General features: G+C 39.8%; 1 protein-coding gene across 4 annotated transcripts; it reads left to right on the forward strand.

Annotated features, from left to right (window-relative positions):
* hgfac (HGF activator) lies at positions 1-18564 on the forward strand. 4 transcript variants are annotated; one of them, XM_080899295.1, is made up of 15 exons: positions 1-566; positions 673-724; positions 1073-1166; positions 4089-4162; positions 4271-4414; positions 6150-6281; positions 8324-8434; positions 8984-9158; positions 9893-9990; positions 10847-10888; positions 11048-11312; positions 15202-15341; positions 15651-15791; positions 16193-16335; positions 18002-18564. In XM_080899295.1, exons 1-15 carry the CDS (start codon positions 504-506, stop codon positions 18194-18196), a joined length of 1869 nt encoding a protein of 622 aa, XP_080755421.1. In that variant the 5' UTR covers positions 1-503; the 3' UTR covers positions 18197-18564. The 4 variants fall into 4 exon arrangements, with proteins under 4 accessions (XP_080755421.1, XP_080755422.1, XP_080755423.1 ...); XM_080899296.1 differs by lacking the exon at positions 10847-10888 and having other exon boundaries at positions 2-566; XM_080899297.1 differs by lacking the exons at positions 8984-9158; positions 9893-9990 and having other exon boundaries at positions 2-566.
* The last annotated feature ends 8321 nt before the right edge of the window (positions 18565-26885 follow it).

A 26885-nucleotide genomic window follows, 5' to 3' on the forward strand; every position in this document is an offset into this window, starting at 1 on the left:
GGATGTGCAACCGAAAACCTGCAGGTACCGTGTGATGCTGTCATATCTCGCGTGGATATGAAGCAAAATCTCTGTTAAGTACAGAAACGACGCACACCTACACCACAGGTGAAAGAAAAGCTAAAATTGGGCGACTTTAGGAGAAAGCAGTGTTAAACCTAAAAGGGGTAAGGATTGAGCGGTATTACCTCTCTGCCTGCCTCTGCCTCAAGAAACTTCTTGTTTCTTTCGTGAGTCGATAAGTCGTAATGATAAACCGTGGGCGAGCGCAGAGGGGGAGCTGGGGGAACACCAGCCGGGATACAGGATGCCTCAGCGTCAGACAAGCCTAATGACGCAACGGGTTTACTCAATACAGCTTCAACTTGTGAGGGACAGGATAATACTTGCAGGATTTCCCACGTTTCCTATGACCAAAAACGGGCTGAGGACTCTGACACTGACAGATATTACGTGACAGGCACACGGGAAATAAGCTTCTCGGGACACCAGGGAAACATCAGATGCAAACTTTCGCGATGGCACACGCCGTGATGCTTTTTCTCTCGTGCGTTTTCGCAGGAGTGGTAAGTTTTAGCCACACTTCTCTACTCAAGTGAGTCTGTGCTTATTGTTATTGCGTGTTTTTGAGAGCGTGAAAGGAGTGAAATAATGTCTCTCCCTTGATTTCAGCACACATTAGCACCTACATATGAAGCAGAGGCGGTGAGGGAGAGCCATACAGGCGAGTTTCTTTTTGTTATTGTTTGTTTGTTTGTTTTTACTCTGGTCTTAAAATCATTTTTCCTATATTATTATTATTATTATTATTATTATTATTATTATTATTATTATTATTATTATTATTTTACTTAGTTGGTGGTGCTGCACTCTTAAGTCCTGAGTGAGCTGATGTTTGCATAGGTGTTACCTGTAGGGGAGGGGGTGTAGCTTGCTTATGGATTTTTGTACATTCATTTGAAGTGAAAGGGGTCTTTGTGTGTGGAAACCAGCGAGAGAGTGGGTGGGTCGGGGTTTCCAAGACAGTTTCTGCTGCTAATGTTTTGTGTTTTCCCCTTTACGTCCTCTGCAGTTGTTACCACCACGGGCAAAGAATGTAAATTCCCTTTTCGTCAGGGTGGAAGGATTCATCATCACTGCATCACTGTCCTCTCCTCAAGACCATGGTGAGTCCTTATTATACACAGAAGTGTCAGTCCTCTGACACACACTGACAGATCTCTCTCTTCTCTCTCTCTCTCTCTCTCTCTCTCTCGCTCTTACACACACACACACACACACACACACACACACACACACACACACACACACACACACACACACACACACGTTGTTTGATACACATGATTTGAAACTTTTATTCCACAAAATGTAAAAAAATCATCTTTGGATAATTTACAGATTATTTGATTGCACGGTTTGTATTGAATTTATTTTCTTAATACATCTTTTATTTTTTTGCTGTCTTGATGATGCGTGTTTATCATTGCCTTTGTCACTTCCCACTTAGTGTTGTCACTGTATATTTTATTCTACCACAGCGACTTGAAAGCAGCTCCCGCTGCTTTTAAATGTGCTAATTAAATAAAAGCAACTAGCCTTGACTTGACAATACCCTTAGCACGGTCAAGGCACATGTAGCAGAATAGCATCGTGACTGATGGAGCGGAGTCAGGCTGTGTGTTTTGATTGCTTGATAGTTAAGAAACAATGAGCCATAATCTTCCCTTTTCAATCTCAAACTTACTGTATACACACAGGTCAGACAGTTAGCTACACATTCATGATGCAAATCTCTGTGGTGCTTAAATGATGCTCATTTAGTACTAAAGGACCCAAAGAAAATATCCGGTCACAACATTACACCGCCACCACCATCAGCCTGAATCATGGACTCGAGGCACAGATTCATGCATTCATGTTTTCTACACCAAATTCTGAGCCTACTCATTAGACCAGACAGCATTTATCTTCTGTTGGCAGGCGTTTGTAAATTGTAGCCCAAGTTCCCTGTTTTTAGCTGACAGGATCATGTGTTTTTTTTCTCTTGTTGTTTTCCATCTGCTTCAAGGTTTGACGTGTTATGCGTTCAAAGCAGTCTGGCCATTCTCCTCTGATCTCTGTTATCAACAACACATTTTCACACAGAGAACTGCCACTCAGTGGATATTTTCTATTTTTCAGGCCATTCTTTGTAATCCCCAGAGATTGTTGTGCTGGGATATTCCCAGTAGATCAGCAGTTTCTGAAATACTCGAGCCAGCTGGTCTGGCATCAATACCATGCCACATTCAAAGTAACTTAAATCACCTTCTCCCGATGCTCGGTTTGAACATGTTTAAATGCATTGAGCTGCTACCATGTGAGGTGGGGCAAAATATCGATATTTTCATATATCGTATACCGTTTTCTTGTAGTACATTTATTGATGTACTGGTTTCAGATATCAATATATGTATTCATTATAGCAGACACTACTTCAGTCTTTGTGGTGGCAGTTATCAACTGAAGAGCTTAAAATGAGCTTAATGAGCTGACACTGAAGAAGAACAAACTCTTTACTTCTTTAAGTATAGTTCTTCTTGTTAAGTCACACAGATACGGTGTCATAGATGACTGTCTTACAGTGGATTACAGTATCACTGGAATATATATATACAGAATATGTCTGTGTAAAAAATAAAAGGCAATATATTTATATCAGACTTTTGAATTTTATAACTTTAAAAGAAAGCACTGGAAACAGTCAACCTTTGTGGGGCTGGAAGATACAAAGTGCAGCTTTCTTCTCAAGGGAGAAATGTCGAGTTAGTGTTCTTATTTCTAATTGGTTGATAGTTCCTGGCTTTTTGCATGCCCTTAAAAGAACAAACACACTGGTGTTTTCCATCACTGCTGTAATAGCAATGATTTGTACACTGATGCAGTGTGTTTGGGGTGTGTAGTCACACCTAATTACAGCTCGCGGGGATGAGGGATTTATGCGACAGTGCCATCTGATCACAAATTTTAATGAGGTAATGAGCGAAAAAGCTTTAATAAAATGCTTATTGCTCAATTGCTGCTGGGGCCTGTGATGATTTTTATCATAATACAGTGTTATCATTAATAACTGTGAAGATAAAATGCAGAGGTACTCTGTGAAACTGCAACTATAGCTGAAGTTTAGCCGTTTCACAGCGTTTATCCCGAGGGTGCATAAACAGCTGCCTCAGTAAAACCATCATGGTGTAATTTGGTTTTTTTTAATCGCTCATCTTTTTATGATATTGGAAAAAAAACCCAAAACAACAGGAGAGACGCTGGCAGGGTTTCAGTCTTCACTACTTGGAAATGATGCAGAAAGGGTGGATGCCAGTAAGGTGGAGCAACGTTTATGCAATTATACATGGGCCAATATTTTCTGGTCCACCTACATGTAAAGTTGCGGCGGTTTGACCCTGCTTGTTTTTGTGATGTGCTCATCAGCTCACCGTCAGAATGGGTTTGTCATTGAGTGTTGTAGTTACAGTGAGTGGAGAAGAGGTATGTTAATGTTACGCAGGTTAGATTAGTGGATGATTGACAGAGTTAGTTAGTGTGTGTTGGCAGAAGATGCAGCGTTCTGGAGCAGGGTGTCAGTACTTGTGGGTTTGATTAAGGGTTGGGTAAAATCCTCTGCACATGGTTTACGCAATTTTATGTCACAATATCTATATGCCCAACTCCAACAGTATAGCATGACTAACCGTCAGCGGGCACGCTAACTTACACGCTTAGTCAGGATATGCTTACTAAGGTTGTAATCAGGGTGTGATTTGTGAAAAAGAAGTTTGATGATTTATTTATTATTTATTTATTTATTTTTACATGAAAAAAAAGAGTGGTCCTATATACTCCTTTATACAAATTCAGAACAAAAACATCCAACCATACTTAAAGAAATTACAGAAACTTGCTTAAGAGAGTTCAGGTTATGTTGAAGAATAAAGGTGATCATACCAAATATTAACTTTCAAGCTTGTTAGAATTGTGCAGACTCTGTTTTTGGCATATTTGCTGCATTTGCTGACTTGCAGGTGACTCTCTTCCTGTTTCCTTTGTCCCAGGTGCTCTCTTACACACAATTTTGATCGGGACAGGAAGTGGGGTTTCTGCGCACCAGAGAGAAGCCATCCAAATGGTTAGCTCACCAAACCAGCTGCAGATTGAATTTCCACTGCTGTTTAATTAGAAACTACAGTGTTGCGGTTGTTCTCCTGCTGATTATGTTTTGATGTTTTGATTTCAGTTTTTGTCCACACTTCACGCAGAATCACAGATCCGTGTCAGGCGAACCCGTGTCAGAATGGAGGCGTCTGCACAGCGATCCCACACAGACGCACATTCGAATGCTCCTGCCCTGAGAGCTTCTCTGGGAGAATATGTGAACAAAGTAGGCACCTTTATTAATATTCTATGAATTAAAGGTATAGTGCTTGTCATCCATTCATATTTGGTTTTGTCAGACTGTCTTTTTTTTGTCTGTTCCCTGAACATATTCACATCAAAGTGCACATTAGGCAGCCCATTGTCATTCATCTGTTGTCCACAGATGTAAACCAAAATCAAAAGCATGCCAGCTAAAAACTCTGTAATCAAATTCATGCTTAGTGAAGGCAGTTGAGTGTGAAGAGTTAACTCCTTCTTCTCTGGGGACCAGTGAGCCACATAGAGAGGCTATATTTGTTAAAAATGCTCAACTGTTGACTTTTCAGAAAGGTTTCAGATTGTGGCTCATTATGCAAAGAGGCCACTCATCATACAATGACTAAATTGGTGTGGCATTTGACGTGCTTCATTTCTGCTACATCTGCTACATTCAATAACGTTGTAGTTTACTGGCTCACTGGTAAGTGCTGTTATTTACACTGATTTACAGCTTTGATTAGGAGGAAAATTGCTGTCAGTAATTGTTGGAGGTTTGAAAATTTCACTGGTGACAAGAATAAGGATACTTTTATCCACAGAGCCCAACGCTGTTCTTTGTGAGCTTACCTTTTCCCAGCTGTGAACAACTAAATTTGGAGATTTTTCATAGATAGAAAATTTACATTATAATCTGGACTCGCTGTGCTTGCACAAGGTTTTCTATGGGAGTCAAAGAACATGCTAGGTTATAAGGCTGCCTGTATGGTCCCAAAATACACTCGCAAAAGAGACTTTTGATCTTAATTTCCTGCATAAATAAAGGTTGATTAAAAAAAGGAAACAAACCGTGAAGACAAACAAAAGCATGACAGTCTAAGTTCACTCTTGATTATCACAGTAGTTAAGAGTCTGCGTGGCTTTCAACCCCACCTCATGTAACCCTGTTCTGCCGCTGCCAGTAGCACCACCCCATCTGTTAGTTCCAGAGATTTACACATTTACAATAAAAAAAGATTGTGGCCGATGCCAAAAAGCTGCCACTAGCAAAGCACCACAAAGTTGCCGTGCCCAAAGGTGGAATCACTGATGTCTGATGCAATAAATTCTCCAATGACTGGCAAGCTGTGATTATCAATTTTTGTAATTATTGGTTCCCAAACTTATCTGGGCAGGAGCTTCATATCCTGAAGGAGTTAAGGCAGAACTGGTTACAGACCAGCAGTGACACAGTGATTTCGCTCTTTTTTAGCAGCAAATGTAGTTTGTTTAATTGACTTTAAACTGGTTTAGCTGCATTCAGCTATAGCCTCACACGCCACTGACAGACGTGACCTGATGCTATTAAGATGACAACTGAGCAATCTCTATTTGCTGAGATGTGATTGAAAGATCTGAGTGGCAGTCTTATGTTCACCACAGTCCTATAAATGCGGCATACGCTTCACAATAACGTGACGTGTATAACATTGAAATGACATGCCAGTTTCATTTAATCTGTGTTTTCCGTTAAAATGCTGCTGAAATTTTGCGTGCTTGCCTTCAGGCCAAAATAATGGCAAATCAGTTATGAGTTACCTGTAAACAGGTTTCACTTTTCAGCTGAAAGCAAAGCGGTGAAAGAAGATGGAAAAACACAGAAAAATGGATCCGTCGCAGCAGCTCAGCCATCGGAGATTTGCTCCGTACGCTCCATTGAGCTCTTCAATCTGCTCTCCCATTTCAGCCCCGACGCCTTTCATGTGTTGTGTCGGCTTTTTCAGAGAAGTGCTACGAAACCGTACACCTGCGCTATTATGACATCGGAGAGTCTTGGGGACGAATTCACCTCCGTAATGTGGAACAGTGCACATGTGTGGCAGGGGAAATCAAGTGTGAGAGAGTCCACTACACGAGTAAGACATGCTTTCTGCTTTTGTTGTTCTGCTCTGAATGTGTCCAGTTTTTTTTTTCTTGGCCATTTTTTGCTATTTTTGGGGTGATGAGAGCAAAACTCAATAGGCTGCAATGACTTCAGCGCTATTTGCTTTGACAGCTGCTTGAATTGATGCTCAAATCGGCGAATGACAAACGAAATATTGCTACATGTTGGAATGTTTTGGGGTTTGTTTGTTTTTACATTAAATAAACATAAAGATAAAAACCTAGCAACCTTAGCAACTCATATAATTTTAAAAAAATAGTATACAACTTGATCTCAGGCCTCCAAAAAAGTATCAGATCTCCTCCTAGCCTGAAGAAATGTTTTTTTTTTCACTCTCATAAGAGGGGGTTTGAAAGACGTGCCCTACCCTTTCTTTGATCACAGCTCCATAGTTACAAGAGTAACTTTGCATTGAAGAAAAGGCAGATTATATGACTCACTGTGACTCAGGAATGGTGTTTTAGGACACACCCCATGGGTCCATAGGGTGCTTTCATCTCAATGTTCACGGGCGTTTAGCAGATTCCCCTGGCATAAAGGAGATACAATCAGAGAGGTATTTTCATGCTTCTTCAGCTGAAACTGCTTTTGTCATGATGATAGGGGCTCAGCTTACAGGAGTCGCAAAACTAAAAAAAAAAAAAGTTTTCTAGCTTGAACCTGACCCTTAATGTGCTTTACATTGTTTTTCTTCAAAGCACATCAGGACTGCTCACTTTCAGTAAAACCCAATAAACTCATGGCATCTCTGATCCCCAGCATATTTTCTGTATGTTATATTATTTCACAAGAGGCTGCTCAGACCCAGATATATTACATGTACATAAGAACACAGATGCATGGGTGAGAGCGAACCAAAGCCAAAAAAATGAGACCGGAAGATGTTAGTAAGTCCACCTGAGCGGAACTGTAGAGTCAGGTTAAAATACTCAGAGGTTTCTTTTGCAGTTTTCTTTTGGTAATCTAAAAATATTAAAAATTACATTTAAAACCTGCGTGGGAAAAACCATGATGGTGTAGCAATGCTAATTATTGTTGAATTATTGTCTGTTATAAATGTACTATTACAGTGATTTCCAATGATTGATGCCACAATACAGAAGTTTTAAATAGCGAGGTCAGTGTATGTCAGACTAATCCCTGTGAGCCAAAAGCTCAGGCTTCATACTGCTGTAAATGCTCAGTTTCACACAGTTTTTCTTTTCAGACGTGGTCATGCATGATTTAATACATATAGTACATACATAATACATATATATTATATACATATATAATTCATACCTCATACACAAAACAGCAGCAACCACCTAAGTGCTGTTTAAGCTTTCTCGTTATGAGGGGCAGCCAATCAGCATAAAGTTCCCTTAACGCCCCAGTCGCACACGTCTTCAAAGTAAAAGTTGTACAACTTACGTTCTCTGTTTTACTAACACTTCGCAACTAGCTGGTGAGTGTTTGCAGATGAGTCTGTGGCTACCACACAAATTACTTGTGACAACAGCAAATTGCTAGTGTCCAAAAAGAATCACAAGGAAGCTTTAATGCATCAACAGCAAGCAACAGGTCAGTCAGGCAATACACTTTTTACCTTAGCAACTGGTGGTTTCCTTGGTTTAGTTCAGACCGGTTGTTCCAAAGTGTAAAAATTGCAAATGTCTGGCCATTTGCTACAATTTTGTTGGCATCTATAGGAATTCTACTTCAGGACTCTACATTAACTGCTTACATTCAGAATTCAGAATCTCATAGATTTGAAACAGAAATTCCTCCAAAGACAGTAATGTAGGAATGGCAATTTTAATAGTTGCAATTTCCCAGCAAAATGACCTAGGTGCTCGGCAACCATTTTATTTTATAGAAATATAACCAGAATACAATACTTTTAAACTGTGCATAGCGACTATCATAATGGGTCCGTTAAACAAGCTAAATGTTAATAAAGTTTTGCTGAAAAACAAGCATTTTAAAGAGAATGGCATTAGGATGTGACAGTGTGTGTCTTGATGTGTCCAGTGTGCCGTACAAACCCATGTCAGAACGACGGAACGTGTCGACTGATCGTATCCACCGGAAAGGAAGTGTGTAACTGCAGGCATGGCTACAGTGGACCTCACTGTAGTCTCGGTAAGTCATACGCTGAGTGCTACGTTCCCGTTTTCCTCATTCAAATGGAAATGCAAAATTTGCTCTGAGCAGAAAGCACAGTTGACATGAAATGATGTTTGTATTGGGCTAAAAATAGCAGAGGGCAGAATTTCTAGTCACTGCAGTCTGCATAGAGCCAGAGTCTTTGTCATATGCGAGAGCAGATGTATGGAATCCTCATTGTGTCACGTATGCACAGACGCATGCTCGTGCATGTGTGGATGACAATAGTTTGATTAATGGTCACAGGTGAGGGCGTGCTGGTGAGCTTGTAGCCAGCTGTCATTGACGCGTTCAGAGAGAGGTTTTAAAACGTGTTCTAACTCATTCTGAAGAGAAAAGAGCTGTCATCGCACACACATATCTGCTGCATCGGGAGTTTGTGTGATCGCTTTCATATTGTTTACATACCTGTGTTTTACTGTGGTCACGGCTGGGATTATTTCCATGTCTCTCTCTCTCTCTCTCTCTCTCTCTCTCTCTCTCTCTCTTTCTCTCTCTCTCTCTCTCTGTGGCTTGTGTGAGCAGAGCCAGAGACAGAGTGCTATAGCAGCAGGGGCACAGGTTACAGAGGCCTGGTGGGCACCACCGTGTCTGGCGCCCAGTGTCTGCCGTGGAACTCAGACCTGCTGTTTGATGAGCTCCATGTGGGCACAGTGATTGCATCACCTGTTAAAGGCCTTGGGGAGCATGCCTACTGCAGGTGTGTGTGCTAAATCATCCTGCCTTAATAGCAGCTATGGTAGATTTTCTAGTAGTTGTTTCTCCAACAGTTAATCAAAATGAGATATTAAAGCCTTTGTCGCTTGCTGTGCTGCAAACAGTCTTATCTGGGAGGCCACATTTCTATACAGTTTGCACATAATTTCTGTTTTAAAGCTGCAGTATCCAACTTTTTTTTTTACCCTGAGCTAGCAAAAGCCGTATGCTCCTTATCTGTCAATTCCATGTGTCAACTCTTGTCATTCGTGTGACTTACGAGCACATAGCTACTGAGGGGGAAACCCTGAAACCATCATGCCAAAAGGCTTATCTCTGGCACATTCACCCTTCCTGCCTTCTTCCATCAGCTGATTTCTTACTATGACTTCTCATGAGCAGGAAGACATACTGACAGCAAATGGCACGTTTCCCAAATTTTCCCAGGCCAAAGCAAACAATGGGACTTAGACTTACACCCAGGCTCGGATAGATCATTAATTATTGGTAAGATTGCATATTGCAGCTTTAAAACTAAAACCTGAATCCTGGTTGTTAAAACGTGAAACGAATGTAGAAAGAAAGCGAATTATCTGCGTGTGAGTGTGTGGATTTGAATGGCAATGGAGCCCCTGTGAGACATTCAGCTAATGAAGCAATATATAAAGATAGGAAGCAGCGAGGCTACACGCACAGAAGCACGCACACACTCTGTCCGTTGTGTATCTCTGTGTGTAGGAACCCAGACGAGGACAAGAAGCCTTGGTGTTACACAATAAAAGACAACGCCATCTCCTGGGAGTACTGTGACGTCCCCTCCTGTGTGATGGCTGCGTGTGAGTAAGCAGGACGCAGGGAAGGAGTTTGTGTGCAGAATGTAATTATGTTGTAATTGAGGCGTTATATTGGAGTGTGGATATGCTTTAGCATAAGATTAAGGCATACATCTGTTAGCTTGACCAGACACCTGAGCTGTTCTGCCGTTTAAATCTATATATGTACATATTCTAATACCCCTCGTTTGTAATAATGTTCATATCCAACTCTTGGCTTAATTTTGTTTCCTCGTTAAGAGTATCAGATTTATTTAGCTGCCACTCTCTGAACATTCATTCCATCATTACAACATGCAATAAGTAATGATCTTACACAAAGGTCACGCAGTGCAGCAGCGTCTTCTCTCTCTCTCGGCCTCGTTCATATGACATTGACACTGACGCTCCGTATTCGAGAAACATTTCTCGAATGTGGAGGCTTATTAAATGCCTTCACATTTAATTATAATCCAGTTTTAGATTTAAAAACAAAAAAAAAGTGCAGAGAAGGCAGCTAATCTGTGCCGCTGAGTCACGCTGCTCTCGAAAGTTAAATTCAGCCAAGCTGACTGGTTTAGTGAAAGAGCTTTTTTTTTTTTAAAGGAAAAACATTGGCTAGGTTAGATATGGGGGAAATAATAAGACATTACTCACCCTGAATCAACACGTCACGTCAGGTGGAGCCAAATGTTGATGTGGTGAGTGGGGTTTGCAACAGCTGTCTATCTGTCTGTCATGATGCCAGGGGTATGCACCGAATTCATAATCCTCTTCCTGATCATCCTCAACACATGATTTGCAGCCAGAGGAAGCTTTGCCACACTGAACATCATCACCTTATAGAAATGACTATTTTTGTTTTTTGTGCTTCTTGCAGGGGGAAATCAACCAGCAGTAGATTCAAAATTATTCAGAAGAGGTATTTAGGAAGCTAGTTTAAAAAAAAAAGTCTAAATCTAAGCTAGTTGATTGATTTGTAGTTTCTTATCTGTTAGCGTCTTTTAGCTCTTTTTAGAAAGTGGCATTTTGCTGTGTCCAAGTTAAGCTGAAAATAATCCTCTGTTTGAACTTTTCTCAGCTTCTTCTCTGAGGTTTACTCCATTCAACGTCCTGCCCACCATTGAAAAACCCAAACCCTCCAAGCCGGCCAAAAAACCCTTATGCGGGAAAAAGCACAAGAAGAGGTTATCGACAGCCAGAGGGAGGATAATGGGTGGAACTTCGTCTCTGGAAGGTAGTCATCCATGGATGGCAGCCATTTACATCGGACAGTCAGACTTCTGCGGCGGCACTCTCATCTCCTCTTGCTGGGTCGTGTCTGCGGCCCACTGCTTCTTCAGCAAGTATGTATTGAATTCTACCGCTGCAGAGGATGTTACACACATTAGTGGAAAAAAGGCAACGCTATGAGTTTTTCCAGCCATTTTTTCCCCTCTACACAGTGTTATCTCTTAACCTTGGAAAGTGTGAGTCTTTTAAGAAATCGTATCCCCTTTTGAGTCAGTCTATGAAAGACTATAGGAAGCTTGACAAAAAAAGTCACATTTCTTGAATTTTAAACAGTAATATATTCTCTCTGTATTATATAACAAACGTGTCTAAATATGCATGTTGTAATGTTTACATGCAAATGTTAGCACCTTCCTCTGATGTCAGTAAAACAGTAGGGGTGCAACGATATTCGTATCGATATTGAACCGTTCGATACAGTGCTTTCGGTTCGGTATGCATATGTATCGAACAATACAATTTTTTTCAATTTTTTTCAATTTTTTTTTTTCAATTTTTCAATTTTTTTTTTTTTGTGTCCCGTTTGGATCTATAGCCATCAGAATTGTTGTCTTGAGGCCAAGAAAGATGCCAAGAGGATTTATTTTAAGTGGATCATCATATTGGTCCATTTGATTGACCTTTATTATAATTATGAATTTATTTTATTTTCAGTTGCAAACGGGACAGACATGACTGTGGGATAGGACAGGGGGAAAGAATGAAAGAAAGAGGGGGAGAGAAAGAAAGAAAACCAAAGGGGAGAAAAAAAAAGAACAATACAAAATTTGTAATTTATTTTATCAACTTTCCTTCTGACCATGCTGTCTGTGTTGAGCGCTCAGTGAATCTGCATTTGACTACTCCGCCTAGGCTCGAGAGTGCAGCCTAGGCGGAGTAGTCGAATGCAGATTCACTGAGCGCTCAACACAGACAGCATGGTCAGAAGGAAGAGCGCAGGGCAAGCTAGCGAGACAGAAGTGGACCTCCCCACCCTCATTCAGATCTGGCGTTTGGAATTATTTTGGTTTTCATGTGACATATGACCCTGAAGGTAAGCGAGTCATGGACTAAAGTAAAACAGTATGTTGGATGTGCCATGCAATGCTCAATTACATGGGTGGGAGCTAGTGTGTTAGCGCAGTTAGCTCATTAACGTGTTGGCCGTCTAGCCCCTCTGTATAGGGTAGCTCGTTAACGGAGATTTGCCGTGTTGTGGCGTTAAGGTTATTTCAACGAGATTAACCTGAAAGCACTAGTGGGAACACAACGAATATGACTGCACATTTACACCGACATCATCCTAGTGCAAAGACAAAAACAAGCATGCATGCTACAAACTTTAGCCGAGTCATTTAGACAGCTGTTAGCACAGGATTCTCCTTATGGAGACCTGATATGTTTAATATGCTGCTGAGAATATAGCCCAGAAGAAACGGATAGTATAGCTTTTATTTTGGAAAGAGACATTTCTCTGTAATAAACTCTCTTTTCCAAAGATGAGTGATTCCTCAATCAGATACAGGGCTCGCAATATCGCTAGCCCGACGTCCTGGGGCTATCTCTCCCCTGCCTGTCGGGCTATTGTAGGAAAAATATATGTCAATGCTTTTGCATTCTTTCAGAAATGTAGCTGGGTAATTATGTCATTGGGTGAGCCACTGTCAATATGTGACATATTGAAATCGTGTTTGAATTTGCGCTTGTTTTTTTGCTTTCACTTTGCAATGGCGCGAACTGTGTATAGAGAGCGACAGCACTGATCTGTGAGTGATGATAATTTGTGCACCAATTCCTCTGACATCGTCTTATTAATTGTTAGCTTACTATGCAAACATGACAAGTGAAATCTCCCGCAGCAAGCTTAAACATGTGAGAGGTTGATCGCGCAGAGAATCGCTGAGCTTATGTGAGTGCGGCAGGATATATATTTCACTACGATGACCTGGATGACTGAGAACCTTCACAGACAGATATATATTTTAGTTTTGCTGAGCCAAATAAGACAGGTCAGGGTGAAGAAGTGACAGCCAAAGAAAAGCTTACCACAAAACGGAGAAGTTATGACAAATCAGACTATAAGGCAAAAAGAAAGTGCAGCTTTATGGTTTCATGGACAAAAGAATTTCTGTGGCTGCAATATGACGAGCTAAAAAACAACACGCACAAGGGTTAGGGTTAAATTTAAAAACTGTACTTTTGTGTTAAAATATATATTTATAATTTTAATAAATGACAAATTAAAAAGGCATGAACATTTTTTTTGTATCGAAAAAAATATCGAACCGTGACACCAAAGTATCGAACCGAACCGAACCGTGAATTTTGTGTATCGTTGCACCCCTATAAAACAGATGTCTGTTTACTGACATCCACAAGTTTAAATCTTTAGCTAAAGCAACTGAATGTTGCACTGGACCTACACAGCAGAGTGCATATAGGAAAATACAATATATGGTATCTGCAAGGCTTTCTTTTTAAGCCCCATGTCTACTGCTACAACTGTGTTTTAGTACAGTTGGGGCATGATTGGATTTCTTATTAGAAAGTATTAATTAAAATTCATAATATAAAATAGCATTATCAACATCGCAGGGGTTTAACTATCTTATAGATAGTTGGTGCTTTAGGAAGGAAAATTACAGAATTAAGTGGATTTTTTTTTACAGCACAAGTGACATTAAAATCATTAGATTTTAATTATTAGACTTTAAAGCAGTGTAATAAAAATTAGACTGATTTTTAGCCCAAGTGACGAAGTGGTAAGAATGCATGCCACATGGCTAAAAGATCGGTCAACCAGTCTGACTCCCTTTGTGTGTCATTGTTCTCTTCCTGTCTATTGTTGCTACTATGGTTCCTACAGGTATAACAATCATGATAAGAATGGTCTTTTTGCCATCTTGAGTGACCACATTTGGATGGTAGGACGCTGTGCTAAATTATCAGCTAATGATTGGTTGGTAAGCTTGGTTAGCATCCTGTAGCTATTTACCGCTCCTGGAAAAGTAATGGCTAAAGCCCCAGACAAACAGGGCTAGAGACCAGTCACTGAATCCTTAGCAACTGCCAGTCACCAGCATAAAATGTGAATTAATTAGTGAAAACCTCTTTGTTATTACTTTGGTCGTGTTTTCAACTTGTCTGCAAACACTTTCCAACTACTTTGCAAACAGCAGTAAGATTTTACAAAGTGCGATGCCAGAAACGGAGACTGTTTCTGGTTTGCGTTGCACTTTCTCCAAGTTTAAGTACCGCTTTGCTAGCAGTTAGCAATTATACAAAATGCTGTCTTTCATGCAAACTGCAAAGAATCTGCTTGCAGCCAACACGTTTTTTGATACAGCATCGTCTTTGCAACTGAGTTTAGCTAATGAGGGCTAGCAGTCTCCAGCAACCACTCACCAAGTGGTCGCAAAATGGACAGTTTTCCTGAGTGACATGCAGTTATATCACATCCAAAAGGGCAGGCAACTCTCAAGCAATGTAAGCATAATGCCAAGCAAGGGCTGGTTTAAGGCACGTCTGCATTTGCTTCACCTTTTAGACCTGGAAGCTATATTCTCTTTAATAATGCATAACTTTAACTTTTGGTATTGTTTTGTTTGCTAGCAGATTCATGCGTTCGTCCATAGTTTGCACTTAATACTCGAACAAATACTCATCGACTACTTTCCAAATGGCAGGAAAAACACCCGTTTAATTGCAGCATTTGGAAGTTCTGCATTGGCTTCCTTTTTCACCCCCCTTAAAGGCCAAATGTGATTGACTGTGCTGCTAAAAGCTCAAACAAATGTTCTGTGAAGGTATTTTGGGTTCTCTAATTTTCCCACCAGATTTCACGAAAAACAAGGTGAAGTACTCCAGTTACCTCAAGTTTATTTTGACTTGATGAGCTTTGTGAGTGTGGACTTTGGTATACTGGTATACTATAATGAATTAATTAAGAATGTCTTTCTTCAGCCCCCTGAAATCTCAAATCCGTGTGGTCCTGGGCCAGCATAGCTTTAATACCACCAGTCCCAACACGAGGACATTTGGAGTGGAGGACTACATCTTTCCAAGGCACTTCTCAGTGTTTAACCCAACACTGCATGACATTGGTAATTATTTAACGCATACACACACGCGCACACATATGCCAGTGACTCACATAAACTGGAAGACCTCTTGTCCCTGTTCAGAAACACACAAACCCACTTAAGAACCCAGTCTGTATGCACAGCTGTGCTTCACTGAACAGCTGTGTCCCTCTGCACCCCCGCAATAAAAACACGCACAAACACAGATGCACACATATATGTATATTGACAGTTGGGTGTGGCATTTTCCCAAGGCGAAGTCAGCCACTCGCTTCATACCTTTGCTTCATTTCTTTTCCTGTTTCATAACATTTCATTTCTGTTTGGCAGTTCTAATCAAACTGAAGAAGCAGGACGGGCGATGTGTGAAGAAAACCCCGTTCATCAGGCCCATCTGTCTCCCAGACAAAAGCATGACGTTCCCCGATTACTACTGCTGCACCATTAGTGGCTGGGGACATACACAAGAGAGTGAGTAATGAGGAGGTCATGGCAGAGCTGTGTCATTTCCGTTTTGTCACGATGACAACTATTTACATTCGTGCATTGATCACAGGGAGCACATTTGTCGTGCACCTCCAGTGAATTATTTATTTGTTTACACGCTTAAACCGTGAGGGTGGGGCCAAAATTGTTTGCGCTGCTATGTGTCTTTGAGAAAAGTTTCAGATTTATTTTTAACGCACATAAAAGAAACATTTTGTCACTTTGGAAAATAATAATTTGCTTTCATCTTGAGGGCTAAATCTGTCACAGCCGGGAGACGATTAGCCTAGCTTAGCTTAGCATAAGGACCGGGAAAAAATATGGGGTGACAGCTCGGTGTTACTGGGCTTTTATCTAACACGACTCATTTGTGTTTTATTTGACAGAGGGAATGGGATACTCCACTCTGCAGGAGGCTGGAGTAAGACTGACTCCTCACGATAACTGCAAGAAGCCAGAAGTGTATGGCAACCATGTCACCAGTGACATGATTTGTGCAGGGATTAACGGCTGCGTTGATGCGTGCCAGGTAGGGAAGCATTTTGAGGACTGTCGTGTTTTGATGTAATTCTGCCAAGGAAGTGCTGATGTCCTAAAACAGAGTCCCATGATAGAAACATCTTTTTTAATTTTAAATTAGCTCCTGGCTCAATGTTCTATTTGCAGTTAAGACACCAGATTCACCAGCACTATAGAGCTCAGCAGTGAGGTCCTGGAAATAAAACTCATAGTCACGTTCTGATTATGAGCCATAATACTAGAACTATACATAGTAGAGCTGCTATGACATTGTGAAATGATGATATGTGTCACAAGAAACCATAGGTCTATATGATAACAACTTTGTTTTTGGGGAAACAAGTTTTATTTACTATGTCATGAAGAAAATGCTGAATTTAAACAGCGGTATCTCTCGTGGTTGGATATGAAGGTTACCATGGACATATCTAAAGGAAGGTTAGAAGTCGTTTGCTGTAAATTCGATGAATTGCAAAACATTATGGGTTTTAACTAATCATTTTTTTCTTTTTATTTCCCTTTAATTTTTTTATCTGTATCTTTTCCTTTATAGTCATGATTCACCTCATAGCTGGTTGGCTGGGTTAAAAGCTTAAAACTCTATATAAGGCTTTTCGGAAACATCAGTGGAGTAGGTCCATCCATCCATTCTCTTCCGCTTATCCTTATCAGGGTGGCAAATTCACTTGGGAAAGTGGGCGATTGAGCGCAATAGTGACAATATTATCTCTTATTATCAAGTTATTTATAAAGAATATCAATAGGACTTTAACTTCAGGAACTTTTTTGCGATTTAATCTCTTTTCTGTCATTACATTTTTTTTTTTCATTTCAGATTCTGCTTCACTTATTTTACTCTCAGCCAGAACCAAAAAGCTGAGCATACTTTTTACATTTTTTTATTTTATGGTATATTTTTGTTAGTTTTTTTTCTTTAATTATTTAACAGTATTTAAATTAAGAGTTAGATTGTATTAATAGTTCTAACTCACAGTGTTAATGCTCCTGCTCTCAACTACACTCTTACACGCTGCATCAAACAAACTTTGATGCACAGTCATGTGATCCCGCTGCAGGTCATTGCATTTATATGAAGCTGCTGGATGTTGGAGATATGAACTACTTTGCTTCATGAAGATCACATTTTAACCAAAAATCTATTTTACAATGACAGATTTTAGAGTTTAAAAAAAATCAACGTTACCTTTTCAACATCTCATTTAATGCGTGACTACACAAACTTAAATACACGTGAATTTAAGAAAGAAGAAAACAAATGTCTTTATTTCACTGTGGCTGGGACGGTACAGTACTTAACCCGCCGCCTTGGCTCTGTTGGGGATGACATCAGAGGCCAGGCTCGAGGTTTCACAGTAATGGAACAGCACTTAAGATGGCAGGAGGGATTCCCCTGAGTGAAATGTTGGGGGAAGGCAACGAGGGTCTCAGTGATATTCAGAGATGTCTGTGGTGTGACACTGCCCCCTCATCCTGCTGTGTAAAATATTTGAACTTCTTCCTGTTAAATGAAATGAGACAACTGACTGTTTAGCTCATAGGTAGAGAGCAATTTTGAGCAATATATTCATTTTTAAGTGTGTGACTCAGCCGTTTGTGTGCCTTCACTGTGATCTGCGTGTATATTCATGTGTACATCCACTTGTGCGTTTCCTCAGGGCGACTCCGGGGGCCCGCTGGCTTGTGGGAGGAATGACGTCAGCTTCTTATACGGGATCGTCAGCTGGGGGGAGGGCTGCGGCCGCTCCAATAAACCCGGAGTTTACACAAAAGTAGTGAATTACATAGACTGGATCGATTCAGTGATCAAACACAAACCCAAGCCTTCACCAAACGACATTACCTGGAAATAACCTTTCCTGCATGAGATGTTTAGAGATATTATATATGAACTTTTTTACAATTTTTTTTATTATTGTAAAGCTTCTGGAAGTTTACAGGTTATTTGTTTAACTGTGAAATATTTTGAGACTGAATAAACCTTCAATGACTTTCAGTGACATCAAACTTTGAGTGTCTTTGTTAAAGAGCTGTGATATGTTGTGAATGTAATTAAAACAAGCCAGTCTCAAGGTTACCATGATGTTTTTCTCCAAGTGGACTTTTCTCTGTTATCATGAGGCTGGATTTTCTGAGATTTGATATGTATTGCTGTTCAGTTCATTCATCAGATATTTCTCTCTTTAGTTTTTTTTTAAATTAAGTATATAAATGGGCTTTAGAAATAATAGATGGATTAAAAATAGCTCATCTCAAGGTCTTGAGTCCTTTTACTGTACTAGTTAAGCACATTAGCTTTGAAACAGTGAAACATCTCTAAGAAAATAACAGAAACTGGGTAAAAAACAATATATATTTATTGCTGATATATGTACAATTACATAAAAAGACTGTATAGACTTGATGTGGTACTTTTAATATGCACAGTTCAGTTTTAAGGTTGTTTTGTGGATAAACTTTCCAGATACCTAAAACTATGAAGCCAAATATAGAAAGTAGCTCCAAGAACAACTGAATGTAAAGATAATAAAGGGGTATTAAAAGCTTAAAATTACCTTAATAGGTCCAGAGACACTGAGTGTATGTGATTAGCTCCAGGGTCTGGGAGACCTTGGGTGGCACCAAACACACCCCTGAAGTTAGACTGCCCTGCTTTGGTTCTCAAATCAATGAAGTGCATGGATACAAATTACCTCGGGGTGTGGGTGACCTTTTTTCTGGAAATTCTAAATACACCTTCATGGTGTTTAGTTGTTTAATCCGTTTAAATTGAACTTCAGATTGCTTTCCGCCCTTGGTGTGGTTCTTTTGCACAGGTGTGCAGACTAAAACAACTGTACCAAGGCCTTTCAGAGGAGGCGGACCAAACAAACTGCAGAGCAGTTCGCTGGTGAGAATGCGATCTCACCTCGATGCAACCCAGTTACCAGGTATACACTAATCAGCAGAGTGCCACAGAGGTACACTGAACATTATTGGCTGAAATAATAATTAACAGAAAAATATGAATGTTAGGACTGAAGTCTCCATGTTACCACTCGTCCAGAATACACAGCTGTCTTCCTGTTTTTGCTCTTGCTGCTCCCACTGCAGATGTGTGGCCGACAATGAAAATGAAACTTTGCATTTTTGCAAACTCATCAGCTGATAAGTGGGCTAGAGTAAATGAAGTAGGTGTATCAATGAGTACCCCTTCACACGGTGAATCAGTGCCTCCTGCCTCTTTTACTGTGCAAAGGTTTTGTCCATTTTTTGGCCACATCTACTAATGTACATTTACACAGGCTGGTGATATGTCCACAGTTAAAATCCTTATAACTTGTTAATTGTCAAACCTTTTTCCAGTTGTTTTGTGTTTTGTTCTGGTTGCTTTCCATTGACTTAACCTTCAGTCCAGTTTACTTCCATTTGATGCAATTCAGAATCAGATTTATTTATTTAGTGCCAAAACACAGCAACACCTCAAAGTGCTTTATACTGTAAAGGACCTACAGTATTTTGAAGAAAACTCCAACAATCCATCACCACTTTGTGATGGTGGGAAGGAAGAACTCTCTTTTAACAGGAACAAACCTCCAGCAAAGGCAGGCTCAGGAAGGGGCAGCAGTCTGCTACAACCGGTTGGGTGGAATAAAGAAAAAGACAAAAACAGAGCACAGTGAGACAAAAACAGACAAACAAACAAACAAAAAAACAACCCACGAATCCTGGCAACTGCTTAGTTTAACTCGTTAACATTTTGACCCCACATGAACGCAAAAGGGTGGTGCTACATTCAATGGCCACTTTATTAGAAGATTAGTACACATATTGATCCAGAGGTGTGGACTCGAGTCACATGACTTGGACTTGAGTCAGACTCGAGTCATTAATTTTATGACTTTAGACTTGACTTGAAAAAATGTTCTAAGACTTGTGACTTGACTTGGACTTTTACACCAATGACCTGGGACTTGAATTGGACTTGAACCGGTTTACTTGAAAAGACTTGATATTTTACCCCAAATATAAAATTTAACATGCATATTATATAGAGATTGAAAATGTGACGTCATTCACGGGTAGAACCGCAAAGGATTCTGGGAACTCGTGGCAAGCGGTACTAGCGCACGCAGGCTTTCAATTGAAATCAGTCACACAGCGATAAAAAGAAACACAAAAATGTCAAGAAGCTGTTGTATTATTAACTGCAATAGCCGGTCGCATGACAGCCACGAGAAGCTGACGGGTAAAGAGATCGGTTGTTATCGGATTACGTCGTTGAAGAGAAATTGTTCAAACCATGTTTCCGAAGTAACAAAGAGGCGACGGGTGGCCTGGATCGCAGCCATTCAAAGATCAAATATAACGTCCCAGAACACTCCAGCTCACAGGTTAGTCTGCTCCAAGCATTTACACGAAGGTCAGTGTTTTTTAGTAGTTAATACGTCATTTTCATAACATAATTAGTGATATAGGTTACAAGCAAGTCTGGCGCTGAACAGAAATTGTGGCGCTATGCTCCTTTATTTATTGTGCATAAATAGTGAATTGTCCTGACACAATATTGCGTTTCGCTTATGTTATTATGGTACATTGACAAAAACATATACGTTTATTCACAGGATAAAACAGGTTTTTTTGTATCACTAATTGCCCAGTACGATTACAGCATACAATATTATTGTCACTGCTACATTTCTGTGATGAACAAGAAATTATTTCCACTACTAATTAATTACCGTTGAGCTCAAAGGTCCTATTAATAAACGGTTAAGGAATGTGTATTTATGACGACGATTTGTGAGATTGGTAAACTTATGATATGTACGATGGTCTTTCGTTCTACACGGTGCATTTCAAGGTCCTGCACCCATCCGTCGGTAAACTGTACCTGGGCTTGTTGCAGTGACCGGAAGTTACTAAACTTCATGAGTGTATGCACTCACTCCAAGAACCGTATGATTATTAATATGCATATAAATAAAGAAGCTATTTTGTGCAAAGATGTCAACTGTAAGAATGCTGTGCATAAACATTTACTCTGCTCCATGTATGATGATATAGTGACTGCTCTGTATAAAAGTGGCACACTGCTTGACAAACAATATAAGCATAAGAAACCTAACATCAGACCTGGCTGGAAAGAACATGTATCCATGTACCATGATGAAGCTCGCATAGCTTATAAATGTTGGGCCATGGCTGGAAGACCTAAACAAGGCCCAGAATTTGAACAGAAAAAATGTGCGAATGCCAGATATAAGTACGCTGTTCGCTTTATAACTAAAAATGAGCAAATGCTGAGAGCAGATTCTTTGGCCAGGAAAATGCTGTGTAATAATACGGCAGATTTTTGGAAAGAGGTGAAAGCTCTTAATAACTGTAAACCATCTCTACCATCAACTGTTGAAGGTGTTTCTGGGGCAGATAACATTGCAGCATTATGGAGACAGCATTACAGTGCGTTGTTTAACTGTATAAAAAGTGAACCATATGAGGACAATCTTGACATGAGTAATGACACAATAAGTGTAAGGACATATGAAGTATATGAAGCCATTCATAGGTTGTCTGATAATAAATCCTCTGGTTTGGATCACATCACTGCAGAACATTTAAAACATGCTAGTGTAAGGCTAGCTCCTCTTTTAGCACTCTGTTTCACTGGGTTTATGATTCATGGCATATTACCAGACTCAATGCTGTGTATTTTACTGGTACCAGTTATGAAGGACAAAGCTGCAAAAGTGAGCTGCTTGGATAATTACAGGCCGATTGCACTAGCCAGTATTTTATCTAAGGTGTTAGAAAGAATCTTGTTTGACAGAGTTAGTGTGTTCATCTCTTCTCTGGATAATCAGTTTGGCTTCAAAGCACGGCACTGACATGTGCATATATGCACTCAAGGAAATAGTCAGTTTGTACAGGGCTAAAAATTCATCTGTCCTCATGTCTTTCATTGATGCCTCTAAGGCTTTTGATCGAGTGAACCACAGAAAACTTTTTGATAAAATGAAGAGATGGGGAGTTCCTCAATACATCGTGAGGATTCTCTCTTACTGGTACGCTCATCAGAACATGCAGGTTAAATGGGGAAGCAGTATTTCTGCCCCCTTTGGTGTCAGCAATGGTGTTAGACGGGGTGGGATTTTGTCTCCAATTTTATTTAATTTGTATGTTGATGATTTGTCCATACAACTGAGAGCCTGTAACACTGGGTGTATATTAGGTAAAGCACTGATAAATCATCTTATGTATGCAGATGACCTGGTTGTTTTTAGTCCAAGCAGTGCTGGGTTACAGGATCTTCTTAATGTCTGTACTGAATATGGTGTGCAATATGACATTGAGTACAATGCTGCTAAAAGTGCTGTTTTGATATGTAGAACCAAGCAGGATAAACAGCTAAATTTCCCTTTGTTTAAACTGGCACAAAAAACTCTTGAAGTTCATAAAAAGGTGAAATACCTCGGTCACTTTATTACTGAGCAAATGAATGATGATGATGACATATACAGACAACGGTGTAAGCTCTATGTGCAGGCAAATACTATTGCACGCAAATTCAGCTTTTGTTCACTTCCAGTTAAAGTGGCTTTGTTTAAAGCGTATTGCACACCGCTATATACTGCCCCCTTGTGGTCATCCTACAAACAATGTAGCATGCAGAAGCTGCATGTTGCATATAATGATGCGATGAGAATCCTTTGCAGGATACCTAGAAGTGGTAGTGCCAGTCAGATGTTTGTAGCTGTGGGTGTTTGGACTTTTAAAGCACTTTTAAGGAAGCTAATGTTCAATTTTAGAGAACGACTGGATGGTTCGAGTAACAGTATAATTTTAGCACTCACAGATCCGACAGTGAGTGGTTCCCGTTACTCATCCAGTCTCAGAAAGCACTGGTTAAAGTGTTTGTGTATTTATTGATTTATTTTAAGTAATTGTGTTTTATGTATATTATGGTTTTATGTTTTTACAAATGTTTTAGATACTTATTTATATACATATATATATTTAATGGTGTATACCTTGTGTTGGGGGGGGGGGGGAGTGTTGTGTGTGTGTGTGTTTTGTTTTTTTTTTTGTCTTGTTTTTATGGACATGAAGTCTGCCAATTAAGATTGAATTGAATTATAAAGATCCATTAGAGTGTTCATCATATCGTCCTATATCACTCTTAAATGTAGATTTAAAAATACTGTCAAAAACACTTGCTCTCAGGCTAGAGCAACATCTACCATTGTTAATTTCTCCAGATCAGACAGGTTTCGTGAAGGGTAGGCATGGTTTTTTCAACCTGCGCAGGTTTTTGAACATATTACACACCAAGTCAACTACAACCCCTGAAATTGCCTTATTACTCGATGCTGAGAAGGCATTTGACCGGGTGGAGTGGGATTATCTGTTTTATACTCTGCATAAATTTGGATTTGGCCCTAATTTCATTTCATGGATTCAGTTACTTTACTCCTCACCTATGGCACGTGTTAGAACAAATTCGTTATTCTCTTCTTATTTCCCACTTCTCCGTGGTACGAGACAAGGTTGTCCCTTATCCCCTCTTCTTTTTGCATTATCAATTGAACCACTGGCGATTAAACTGCGAGCTGACAGTTGCATTAAGGGCATCTTCAGAGGTGACCAGGAGCACAAAATATCCTTATATGCTGACGACCTCCTGCTGTATATGTCAGAGCCTTTATGCTCTCTTCCCCGTGCTCTTGCCATTTTTGAATGTTTTGGTAATATTTCAGGTTACAAGTTAAATCTGCATAAAAGTGAACTTCTCTGTGTCAACTCTATAGCCAGAAAGATTTCATTTTCAGGTTTTCAATTTAGCGTTAAATCAGGGTATGTGACCTATCTGGGGGTTAAGGTTACCCACTCATACAAAGATCTTTATGAAAGAAACTTTGTCCCGCTGCTTAAAAATACTGAGACAGATCTTCAGAGGTGGAACAATTTACCACTGTCATTAATTGGCCGCGTCAATTCTATCAAAATGAACATACTTCCCAAGTTCCTTTACTTATTTCAATGTATCCCATGCTACTTACCCAATAAGTATTTTATAACACTGAATAAGCATATCTCTGCATTTATTTGGAATGGCAAAAGTCCACGAATTCGTAAAGATTTCATGCAGAGGACTAGGCCAATGGGTGGATTAGCCTTGCCAAACTTTCAGTCTTATTATTGGGCAGCAAATATTCGTAATATGCTGTACTGGATGAGTAATGTTACTACAGAGAATCCAGCTTGGCTCCAAATTGAGTCATCCAATTGTGGCAAAATTTGCCTATCAGCTTTGTTGAGTTCAGCTCTCCCATTAGAACTATACACCTATAAACGTAACCCTTTGTTGTATGACTCGCTCAGAATCTGGGTGCAATGTAGGAAAAGGTTGGGGTTACACTTAATGTCAATTAAAGCACCTATCTGCTCAAATCATATGTTCCCACCCTCCATGATGGACTCTGCCTTTAAAATATGGGAAAGTAATGGCCTTAGAAATATCAAAGACCTTTTTGTAGATGGGATTTTTGCCTCATTCACGCAGCTCCTGAAGCAGTTTAATGTTCCTCGGCAACATTTTTTCCGCTATTTACAAATTCGTCACTTTGTAACGAGTCGATTTCCTTCATTTCCGGAACTACCTGAGGAAACTTCTTTGGATAAAATTATTAATATAAACGTTCATAAGAGAGGGGCGATTAAAGAAATCTATGCTATACTATTAGATCTTCAATCTCCTTCTCTCTTCATCCTTAAAGCACAGTGGGAGAAAGACCTTGGGATGACTATAACAGATGAGCTCTGGCAATCTTTTCTCCAGAGGGTACACTCTTCTTAGATATGTGCCAGGCATGGGCTCCTTCAATTTAAGGTCCTACACCGATTACATATCTCCAAGGAAAAGTTAGCCAAGTTCTATCCAGGAGCTGACCCTCTGTGTAACAGATGTAAAGCAGAAACAGGTTCGCTCCTTCATACCTTTTGGACATGCCCCAATCTTCATATCTATTGGGTGTCTATATTTAACACTCTGTCAGAGATGTATAACGTTAAATATGAGCCTTCTGCTCTAACGGCTATCTTTGGGGTGATACCTCAAGACATCACTTTGCCAAAATGCTATTCGAATTCTATTGCCTTTGCTTCACTTATCGCAAGGCGCCTTATACTTTTAAGATGGAAGCAGGAAGCTCCTCCCACACATGAACAGTGGCTTGCGGAGCTCATGAGGTTTTTACATTTAGAAAAGATGAGATATACACTGGCAGGTTCAACCACCAAATTTCTTAGGGCATGGCAGCCATTCTTGATGTACATGGAAACATTTAAAATGACCACCTTATCATGACCAGATACCATATCTCTATATCGCTATCATAGCTAACTGTACGCTGAATGTCCCTTATACATTTTATTTTTCTATTTGTTTGTTGTTGTTTGTTTGTTTTTTGTTGTTTTGTAGGGGTTTCTTTGGTTTGTTTGTTTGTTTTTTCCTTCTCTATTTCTGTTATCTTTTGGGGTATTGTAAATACTGAACAGCAAACTACTGTATGTTCAATGTTTTGTTGTTAACATGCTGCTGTGACTGAAAATAAAATTTATAAAAAAAAAAAAAAGATTGAATTGAATTGAAATAAATATGCTAAGATGAGATAGCTGACTTCATCTAACTAGCAAATGTTGTCCAGGCTACGTTGGTGATACAGTTTTTTTAATGTGTATGATATTTTTGTCATGCGATTTTAAAGCTGGTCCTACAACCGCATCCAAGAATAACATGCAGCGTATCTCAGAACTGTCGGTGAAAATTATTCTTGGAGCTAGGTTTAATTGAGCTGCATTTTAAAGAGGTGCAATTTCACAATTTGTGTATATTTTCTAAGTTCACTATTTTGTCATGTGTTGAGAAAAACACAGATTTTAAAATTACATGGTCTAATATTTACATTTAGCATAACTGCAACATTATTTTTTCGTTTTTTTTTTTTTTTAAAGACTCGAAAGGACTTGAAATTCAAAGTTTCAGACTTGTGACTTGACTCGGACTTTTACACCAGTGACTTGAGACTCGACTCTGACTTGCCTGACATTACTTGAGACTTGACTTGAGACTTGAGGATAAAGACTTGAGACTTACTTGAGACTTGCAAGACAATGACTTGGTCCCACCTCTGTATTGATCCATACTGATATGATAGCATTACACATTTGCTCCACATGCATCTCCACAAAGGTGCACTGCTGGATTGAGATCAGGTGACGGTGGAGGCCATGCCAGTACAGTGAGCCGGCTCATTGACATGGTGATGTTTTCCCGCTGGACCAATTTTTTTCAATCTTCTGTTGTCCAATGTTGGTGAGCCCATGACAATTATATAGCCTCAGTTTCCTGTTTCCTTAGTTCCCTCCCAGTGTGGTCTTCTGCTGCTATAGCCCATTTGCTCCCAGCATCACAATGTTCTTTTATGCTATTCAAGTTACTGTTTCCTTCCTCTAATCTCATCAACAAGGCGACCTCGCTGAGAACTGACGCTCACTGTACAT

Source organism: Rhamphochromis sp. 'chilingali' (genome assembly GCF_963969265.1).
Source record: "Rhamphochromis sp. 'chilingali' genome assembly, chromosome: 1".
Taxonomy (NCBI): Eukaryota; Metazoa; Chordata; class Actinopteri; order Cichliformes; family Cichlidae; genus Rhamphochromis; species Rhamphochromis sp. 'chilingali'.